Genomic DNA, 9,916 nt, shown 5'->3' on the forward strand with positions numbered 1-9,916 from the left:
TCCTGTGACACTTCCATGACTCCAGTTGAAAATCAGCAATCTCTTGTCCCCAAGGCCCTCCACCCTCATCCCTTTTAGGTGGCAAAGTCTAGGAAAGAATGTAGCTTTGGAATAGTCCACCTTTGGAGATTTATCATCTACTTGTAATTACTAACTAGCTGCCTGACTTTAGACAAATGCAAACTAACGATCACATCGCCCCCGTGGAAGTCAGTGCACAGAACATTATGTGAGAACTGGGATTTATTTATTTTATTTTATTTTTTTATTTATTTTTGCCTCTTTCAGGTGAATATCAGAAGCCTGGTTTGGCACCTAAAGAAGGAGGACTCGAGTGCGTGGAAAGTCTCTTGGCTGAGAACCTGACCACGCATGCTCAACCACCTTCCTGTTACCACTCTTCCACCAGCCCCGCGTCTCTTCCTGCCTTCTCCTGCCTTCCACCAATCCCTCCACTGAGGGATTTGTGTCCCAGGCTTAGAGCATTCCACTTCGAGCAGATTTCCAGGAGAGGAGCAACCAGTAGAGGGCAGCAGCGACTTCGCGGTGTGGCGTCTCGGGGCGGGACGCTTAGGCCGCCCAGTGGTGCCGATCCGGAAGTGCTTCTCCACAGTCGTCCCCTCCAAGCTCGCGTCCGGGATGTCGAAATAGCTGGGCCACCGCTCTTCTCGGTCGTGCACCCCCTAAAGAGCCTGGCGCAGGTGGGTTCCGGCGTCCTTCGCTTCGGGCGGTTCCGGCTGAGCCAAGGCTAGGAGAGGGGCGGCGGCGGCGGGCGGGGCAGGCCGGCTGGGTGAGTGGTAGCCCAAGACCCTTTCCCGCCCGCCCGGTGACGGTGACGCGGACCTCTCCAGTCTAGAGGTCCCAGTTCACGAGGGCGGATTCCAGGGTGTACGGTTTTTATTTTAAAACGCAAAGGTCCATTCTGGCCTCCACGAAATAAAGAAAGTCAGGCAGGAAGTTCTTTCTCAAATTTGCTCAATGACCTTCGCGTTTCTGACTCTGACTTTCCCATTCTGAAGATAGGATGGTCGTTTTCTTGATCCTGCGTTAGAATTTTGCTGTTTCAGTTAATTAGGATGATATAGCACTTTAAAGGATGGTGAGCTCAGCTAATGACCAAAGAAGATTTGAGTTCTTGGTTTGGGCTAAAACTGTAGAGATCATACCCTTTTGTATGTTGTTATTAGACCGATAACTTATTCAGATGCCTTTGGGAATCTGCTAGCGGCTATGGATTCTGACCCTATATATTTGCATAAGTTGCAAATCTAATCATGCAAAAATAGTACATACGTTAGGGTATTTGAACTTCCAAATTAAGACTTTCTTAGAGAAGAATGACCAGAAACACAGACGTTGACACTAGATTTTTGTTGGAATCTGGCTCCATTCTGTTACCCTCGGACCTAAATACTCTACTGTTTTGAAACTTCAGATGTCTTATTAGGTAAAGTGGGACTGGTATTAACTTGTAAGGCTGTGACAGTTAAAGAAGGTGCATAAGACATTTAACATTCCGAGTCAGCGGTGCCATGCAGATATCAGTTGTTAAGATTATACTTTAAAATGTGAAGGTTTAATGCCTCATTATGTCACCAGACACAATTTATGTAGGTTTTCAGTAAGCGAGTTGTTTTGATTGTACCTGATGCCTACCATGTTGTTTCCCAGCTGCCTTATAATCACATATTTACAGTTCTCTCTTTTTCTAATCTATTGCAGGCTTACCCTGGACTGAAGCCTTTGTAAACAAGGAAAGTGCTGTAGGGTATCAGCATGGCATTTCCAGAGAGGTCTTAATCTACAACTTTATCAAGAACCAGAACCCCATGGACGTCTTTGAGGGAGACTGAGCCTGCCTGGATTTGAGGAAGGAATGAGATAATGTGTGCTCAACGTGTAACGGACACCCCAGAAGTCAAGTGGCAGAAGGTTTTATATGAGCGGCAGCCGTTCCCTGATAACTATGTTGACCAGAGGTTCCTGGAAGAACTCCGGAAAAACATCTATGCCCGGAAATACCAATACTGGGCTGTGGTGTTTGAGTCCAGTGTGGTGATACAGCAGCTGTGCAGTGTCTGTGTTTTTGTAGTGATCTGGTGGTACATGGATGAGGGCCTTCTGGCTCCCCAGTGGCTTTTTGGGACCGGACTGGCATCTTCCTTGGTTGGGTATGTTTTATTTGATCTTATCGATGGAGGTGATGGACGGAGGAAGAGTGGGCGGACCCGTTGGGCCGACCTGAAGAGTACTCTGGTTTTCATTACTTTCACTTATGGTTTTTCACCAGTGCTGAAGACCCTGACGGAGTCTGTCAGTACGGACACCATCTATGCCATGTCAGTTTTTATGCTGTTAGGCCATCTCATCTTCTTTGATTATGGTGCCAATGCTGCCATCGTATCCAGCACACTGTCCTTGAACATGGCCATCTTTGCTTCTGTTTGCCTTGCCTCACGCCTCCCCCGCTCGCTACACGCCTTCATTATGGTGACGTTTGCCATCCAGATCTTTGCACTGTGGCCCATGTTACAGAAGAAACTGAAGGCATATACCCCGCGAAGCTACGTAGGGGTCACCCTGCTCTTTGCCTTTTCAGCTTTCGGAGGTCTTTTGTCCATCAGTGCCGTGGGAGCCGTACTCTTTGCCCTGCTGCTGTTTTCCATTTCCTGTCTCTGCCCTTACTACCTCATTCACCTACAGCTTTTTAAGGAAAATATTCATGGGCCTTGGGATGAAGCTGAAATCAAGGAAGACCTGTCTAGGTTCCTTAGCTAAGCTAGGGACCTTCATTTCATTATTCAGACAAGTTAAAAGACTTCGAACCTCACCAGCGTAGCATTTAAAGGTGGGGTTCCATTCTTGAAGCAGCAGGCTGATCAGGGTGGTAGAGCTGAGATCAGAAGAAAGCGTTTAACCAAGGGCTTGGGGGAAGGTGCTTGTCCTTCAGTTATTTTATGACCTAAAAAGCTTTCTGGTGCTGTTATGAATTATTGTCCTTTATTTGCTGTAACAACTGATGTAATGTGGGTTTTGCTTATTAAAAAAGTAACATCCATTGCATTGTCTGTTACTTAAAAAAACACCCTTATTTATGTGTGTATGAGAGAGAGGGTGGTCTATTTCCAGTATCTATGCCCCACACAGCAAATTTAGGCCTTGGCAACAAGCCTTTACCAGCTGAGCTATCACACGAGCCCATGATTTTTATGAGAGCATACGACAAAAGTAGTGTGTGTGTGTGTGTGTATGTGTGTGTGTGTGTAAAATCAGTTGTTTGGCCTTTTCTGCGTGTACTAAGGGGCACCTTTATATATCTAGAGCCCAAATTTGAGAATCCCGGATGGTGGCATGCAGTTGTCCAATACCACAGAAGTGGTTGCTCAAGGAAAGTTATGTATCATAGAGTCAAAATATTAGAGATATTGAAAGATGCTGGAGGAGAGTTCATTTCAAGCAATTAGGAAACCAGAGGTAGCATTTAATTTACTCTTGGAGGATAGCGGGTGAAAGCCTTTGAGAGTCAGATAGGTTCTAGCAAGTATGGAAAACTATGGAGCAAGCTAGTGTGCCCAGTGAGGGCAGCTGTCACTGCTCCAAAAATGATTGTACTCAGTTTGGGATTCATACCTGTGACATTTCAGAGAAAGTATTACTGTAGCTGTGAATCTGATTTGTAATATGAATATATACTTTGTAAACTGTCTCAAATTTAATCTGGGTTAGAAAAACATTTGCAGGTAAGCTGTGACTACATATGATACAGTCAAAGCACAAAAATGGGAAACTGATGGGGATTTAGTCACTGAGATCTGGGGGAGGTAAAAAAAAAAAGAGCGGGAGCTTGATTCATGGTTTGGCTCTATTGATCCAGCACTTGGGCTCTGTCGCTGGTGAGGAGCAGTCCAGCTTGTCTGAAGATGGGACAGATTGTGAAGTCTCGGACTGCCCAATTGTCCGGCTCTCAGTTTTCACATCTAATACTGAAGTGTCTCGAAGAGTGTCTGACCCTAAGCGCGACATCAGTGCTGAGCATCTTAAATGCAAAACTCTGAAATCTGAAATGCTCCAGGGTTCACTCTGAGAGCTTCTGACCACCAATGCTATGTGTGCCCTGTGACAATTCCACATTCTACACCGGGGAACCTGGGCAAAACTAAGAAGTACAACACTATCTTAATACTGTGTATAAGGTGTATATGAAATAAGCAAATCTTGTATTTAGATGGGTCCTTTTCTCATGCTATCCCTTTATGTAAAAAATTTCAAAATCTGAGAGGAAAAAATAAAAAATGTTTTTGGTATTGGATATGGGACATTAGATGTGTCCTAATAGTTGGAACGTAGGTTACATTTGAAGAGGGCAAAGGCACAAGATGAATGAGATACTTTCCCCAGTGGCTGCTTCCGTCTGTGAAAGGGATACTGTCCTCTGCTTATTGTAAGTAATTTCAGGTTAGAACTATCAGGGGGTAGCATGCTGTGAAGAATGCTTTTCATTTTTCTGGTTGCTCATAAAAGTCTTGACTAGGATTTTGAACTAATGACATTTTTTATGTTTACTGTTACTGATGATGATTATTTCATGATTTAAAAAAAAATGTGGGTTATTCGCTGGAGCGTTGGCTCAGCAGTTAAGAGCACCAACTACTTGCTCTTCCAGAGGTCCTGAGTTCAAATCCCAGCAACCACATGGTGGCTCACAACCATCTGTAATGGGATCCAGTGCACTCTTCTGGTGTGCCTGAAACCAGCTACAGTGTACTTACATATTATAAAAAGTGGGTTATTGTTCCCCAAGATCACTTGCCCTGCTTTCTCAAACCCAAGGGCACTTGGTGGTGGGGGACAAAGACAAAAGAAACTGCCCTGTGGAGCCCAAAGCATCCATACACTGCCTGTGATGGATCGTACACGTTGTGTCTCCAAAATGTCTCAACAACTTATTCTATTGTCCATATCAACGGATGGCAGTTGGATGTAATGAAGTATTGTAAAAAAAAAAAAAAAAACCGTGGGATTTGTTTTCATTGTTTCACGGTTTAATTCATTGCCTTATCTGAATGGGTTTCCAGTTGTTGACTTTAGGAAACTCAGTGAGCAGAATGTTCCAAAAGTTTGAGCCACTTTTAAGAAGAGTGGTGCAACTGAATACGACTACTGTTATCCCCAGCTCTGTTCTACCACTTTTATCTGGAGTCACTCAGTACTCAGTTGTATTTGTGGTTCTAGAAGGTCAGTGTGGAGGGGGTGGGGGATGGGGAGTTGTAAGATGCCCTTGGATTTGAGGGGGAAGGTACAGCAGTGTGGATACTAAGGGAACGGGAGGGGGAAGGGCACCCCACACAGAATCCAAAGTGGGTAGCACTGTGTGTTCAAAAGGGAACTAAAGCATCGCGGTGATGAGCAGAAACCAGGGATAACCGGATTACAGGTCGCAGAGACTGAGTGCTTTGTGTTACAGTATCCTGCCCTCAGTGGCAAGCTCAGGGACTTTACAGAGATCAGCCATGACACTATCACTATTACAGAGCCTTATATACAAGTGAAGTCTGAAGACTGGCAGTTGTCTTGAGGCTGAGCCTGGAGAGTGCGTGTGGGCAATATTGGAGAAAAGTGAGGGTCTGGATGGATTGTGTAGCAGCCGATGGAGGAACAAGTAGCATGATAGTGATTTCCAGGGAACTCACTAGCTTCCTGTAGAGCAGAGATTCTCAACCTGTGGGCCACGACCCCTTGGGTGCCGAATGGCCCTTTCACAGGGGTCACATATCAGATACACTGCATACCAGATATTTACGTTCCGATTCATCACAGTATTAAAGAAAGTTACAGTTATGAAATAGCGACACAAACGTATGGTTGGGGGATCACCACAAGCAGAGGGGGAAGTGTACAGCATTAGGGGTGCTGAGGACCACTGGTGTAGAGAGAAAGACGAGGAAGTATGCAGACAGGATCGCTGCAGATAGTCTAGCATGAGTGGACTTGTGTGCTTATTAACTCCGCATGAATTAACTAGTGAGTGCAGGGCATGGAACAGATGAAATCAACGGGATGGGCTTACATTTGGGCTGAGGATGAGCTCCACCCACTGCGCTCAGAGCCTGCTGACTCAACGGCTAAGCATACTGGAGCAGGATATCACTGTATTTGGCATTGCTGTTTTGTTTTATTTTGTTTTTGCTTGTTTGCTCTTTTTTTTACAGTTTTGTTGCCTCACTCCTAGGCAATCGAGGAACTAAAAATAGGTGACAGGAGGACAAACTGAATAACCCAAATGATAGAAATCAAAGGGACAGGAGGCAGCCTTCTAAAACGTGGAGTAGCCACTAGAACTCAGCCCAGGAGGAAGACTCACAGGACATGTAACCGTGGCCTATACGTTACTAAAGGTAGGGCTATGTTGTTTACTAGAGGGTACAAGCAAATGCCAACTTGTTCATTAGATTATGTCTTACTGTAGACACAGGCTGAAGTAACACCAGTATAAGTTTGGACCAAATGGAAATATAATTTTAGTGGAATTTCTGCATTTTTTCTAGGAAAAAATCTCACAGGCTTGCCTTGTAAATGGATTCTAAAGAGGTGTAGGAAGAATGACACCAAAAGTCACATTTTGTTTTTCAATACTGAGAAATTCTGAGCCCTTACCTGTTGCTAGTAGGATGATAAGACACACCTATGCCTCATTGGCTTGTGGCTGATCCGAATTCACAAGTGAGGAAAATATTCATCTGACCTGCTCTTAGGCCACTGTTTGTCACTTAAATTCAGTTCTCTAGCCAGTCTCAACTTTAAAGCACACGGAAATGGTGTGGGCAGTATATTAACGACTCAGATTTCTAAAGTAAATATTGTATTCGGGAGGAAGCGGGGGGGGGGGGGGGGGGGAAGAGTTCAATACTATTGTAATTATATCTGGACTTGTCAAATACTTGTTTACATAAAAAGCCACCGCCCTTCTGCCATTTTGCTTCTTTCCTTGAGCTCTGCTGTTGTTTGTTCTAAATTTCAGGGAAGGCTGGAGAGGGTTGGCGCAAGTGAGAGGAGGAGGAGGGAAGAGAGGGAGGGGAGGAGGAGGAAGAAGAGGAGGGTGGTGGAGGAGGAGGAGGAAGCAGTTTTGTCTACCTTGCCCAGATAGAGCTGGTAGCTGGTATAGACTGGTATATCCGTGTGACAGATCTTATCTGTCAGTCCAAGACTCACATGCCAAGTGTCTGATCTTACTGGGCAGTGCTAGAGCCTTCAGGGAACTGAAGGTGTGGAAGGATGTGGAGTCTCAGAGAGTTTGCCTTTGAAGGCCTGCTGGGCCTGACGCTCTCTGTTTCCCAGCGACTTGAAATGAGCAGCGCTGTTTCCCCAAGGGCTCCGTGCCATGGAACTGCTTCACCCAAAAGAGCCAACACCCAAAAGGCTGCACCCGATGAAACCACGTCCTTCCTCCTTCTTCAGCGTGATCACAGGGATTTTTATTTTCTTCCAGCTATGGAAAACTAAGTAACACAGGTATCAGGCTTTGACATCGGGGTGGAGAGGAGCAAGGGAGGCAGGGTGGCAGGGTGGACGAAAGACTGCTAATCTTGTGCTGCCCCGCACCAAGCAGAGAGCTAGAAGACACAGGTGTGTCTGCAGCAGCATGGGGGCTCCCATGGAAAGCACCATTTGTCTGCTGCTTTGGAAGAGTCCATAAGTACTGTGGACTTCTCAGAAAGCTCTCGGGCGGCTCTGGGTCTCAAAGTTCATGCTGAGCGTATGTGAGGAAGCATGTGAGGCTATCACTTACACCTTCCAAGCCAAAGAAAGGCCCAAGGACAAGAAAAAGTAAACAGTCAGCAGAGGGCATCAGTTACACAATTATGCAGTATTTCACTGGGCCACAGTGCCCTCTTGTGGACGTTACGGTTATTCTTCTCTGCAGAAGCATTTGTGAGTTGAAATTCTTACTGACTTGTGACTCAAGAAGTAAGTCTGAGGTCTCCACAAATCCAGGAGGCGACTAGTAAGCAGGAGCTTGATGAATAACAATATCCACATCTTAGAGGCAGGCACACTGTGTGTTGTGTGTTCCAGCCACTGTGCATACGTTTTGAGTATACATTATTTTATTCTCATAACAGCCCTGTAAGGGAGGTTGTTTCCAGTTTCCAGTTTAGGAGTTGGAGGAGGAGAGTGGAGACAGGCAGTTCTCAGAGGCAATGCTGACAGGTCAGGCCAGCGCTCTGCCTTTCTGACAGCTGAGTTGCTTCAAAGGCTAATGGCTGACTAGTAAACAGCTGCCTTGGATGCTTCAAATCCCCGTCATCCCTTGTATCCTAGATTCCCTTCCCTCATCATCTAATAAGATAGTTAAGAGACCGAAGCTATCACTAAGTACTTTATACCATTAGTATTTTAGGATGTTTGCCCTAGGAGTTTATTCAGTCAACAAATACTCTTTGTGTACTTACTTTATGCCAAGTATTGCTATTTGTATCTGGGGTATATCTATAAATGAAAGAACTTAAAGATCCTCAACCTAGTGCAGTTCAGCAGGAGGGGACAGGCAATGGATATAAACAGAAGGCATCAGGAGCTGTGAAATAGTGAATGGCGGCATTTCAGACGGCAAAACCAGGGAGGCAAGAGGAAAACCAAGAGGGTTGCGTGCCTTAGAAACCAAGGGCAACGCGTGGCTGTAGTGGGAAAGGGCGGTCAGCTGTGATCAGTCAGACTCTAAGGATGGAGAGCAAGCCATCAGACCCGCATGGGAGGAGGTCGCATCCTTGAAAAAGAGTAGAAGTGTAGCGTGGTGGATGGAGTCACAGCTTACTTGGAGTGTGCTTGGAAACTGGAGAGACATCGTAGTGGCAAAGCTTATCGGAAGTCTTGCTTCAAAGGACAGCCAAGGACTGGTACAGAAAAGGAGGGCTACTACGTAAACAGTGCTGGGGGGTGAGAGGCTCCTTGACCAGGAGGAGCTAACCGATTAGTATTCCTGAGTAGGCAAGAGGAAACGGGATGTGATGCCCAAGTGGAAGGACAGGCAGACAGGGCTGAGCTATTGTTAACAAGAGGTAAGGTAGGGTACATGGACACAGCGGTTGGCTATGGACGCTCAAGTGAGGAAATCCTTTCCTGGCTGCTTCAGTTTTCTAGAGAGAACTGAGAAAGGAGTCAGGTGAGAATTATGAGGGAGGGAGGGGGAGGAGATGAAGGAGTGGAGCCCAGGGAACAGCTGAGGGTATGGGGAGGACAGGGTACACCGGTTATCCTGGTACCATGATATACTCCTGCAATGGTCTGAGAGAACAGGGCCCCCACAGCCTCATATGTTTGGATGCTTTGTCCTGTTTGGTGAACGGTTTAGGAAGGATTAGGAAGTGTGTCCTTGTTGGAGGAGGTGTGTGACTGGGGGTGGGCTTTCCAAAGCTCCCTCCATGCCCACCCCACCAGACTTCTCCTCCTCTCCTGCTTTCTGTCTGTGAATCCCTCAGACAATGCGCCAGAGCCCTCCTTGCCAGCCTGCCACCGTGTTCTTCCTATGACGACACTGGGCCAACCCTCTGAAACTATAAGCAAGAGTCCGGTTAGATACTTTCTTTTATAAGCTGTTTTGGTTATGGTGTTTAGTCACAGCATTAGAACAATGAGTCTTTTCAGGATGTTGGTGAGGAATCTAAAATAAAGCCAGCTTCCACTCTATGTACTTGTTTATGTATTTTCCAGGTCATGCTCAGTTGTGTGGTGCAAACTAGGCTAGGTAAAGAATTGGTTTTATCCAGAGTGGTAGATTAGTCAAATGGATCTCAGGGTAGGAGGAAGGGCAGAGATTATAGGGTGGTAGAAAAAGTCAGTAGATTGAGCTCCAAGAAGTTACCCTAGAAATAGATAGGGATGAGAAGTGTAAGCCCTTTAGCAGGCAAGCTTAAAATTA

At 45.9% G+C, this 9,916-nt stretch overlaps 2 protein-coding genes across 4 annotated transcripts in view; one reads left to right on the forward strand and one right to left on the reverse strand.

Moving 5' to 3' along the window:
* C12H1orf105 (chromosome 12 C1orf105 homolog) overlaps positions 1 to 2,664 on the reverse strand; it is a 29,183-nt gene extending 26,519 nt beyond the window's left edge. Inside the window, exon 1 of the mRNA XM_052200922.1 lies at positions 2,601 to 2,664. Within this exon, the coding sequence (XP_052056882.1) occupies positions 2,601 to 2,621 (21 nt within the window). The 5' untranslated portion in view covers positions 2,622 to 2,664. The remainder of the gene's footprint in view (positions 1 to 2,600) is intronic.
* Positions 578 to 3,062, forward strand: Pigc (phosphatidylinositol glycan anchor biosynthesis class C). 3 transcript variants are annotated; one of them, XM_052200918.1, is made up of 2 exons: positions 578 to 701; positions 1,723 to 3,062. In XM_052200918.1, the coding sequence occupies exon 2, from the start codon at positions 1,885 to 1,887 to the stop codon at positions 2,776 to 2,778; it is 894 nt and encodes a 297-aa protein (XP_052056878.1). In that variant the 5' UTR covers positions 578 to 701; positions 1,723 to 1,884; the 3' UTR covers positions 2,779 to 3,062. The 3 variants fall into 3 exon arrangements, with proteins under 3 accessions (XP_052056878.1, XP_052056879.1, XP_052056881.1); XM_052200919.1 differs by lacking the exon at positions 578 to 701 and adding an exon at positions 715 to 790; XM_052200921.1 differs by lacking the exon at positions 578 to 701 and adding an exon at positions 810 to 945.
* The last annotated feature ends 6,854 nt before the right edge of the window (positions 3,063 to 9,916 follow it).

This window comes from Apodemus sylvaticus, chromosome 12, assembly GCF_947179515.1.
Source record: "Apodemus sylvaticus chromosome 12, mApoSyl1.1, whole genome shotgun sequence".
Lineage (NCBI taxonomy): Eukaryota > Metazoa > Chordata > Mammalia > Rodentia > Muridae > Apodemus > Apodemus sylvaticus.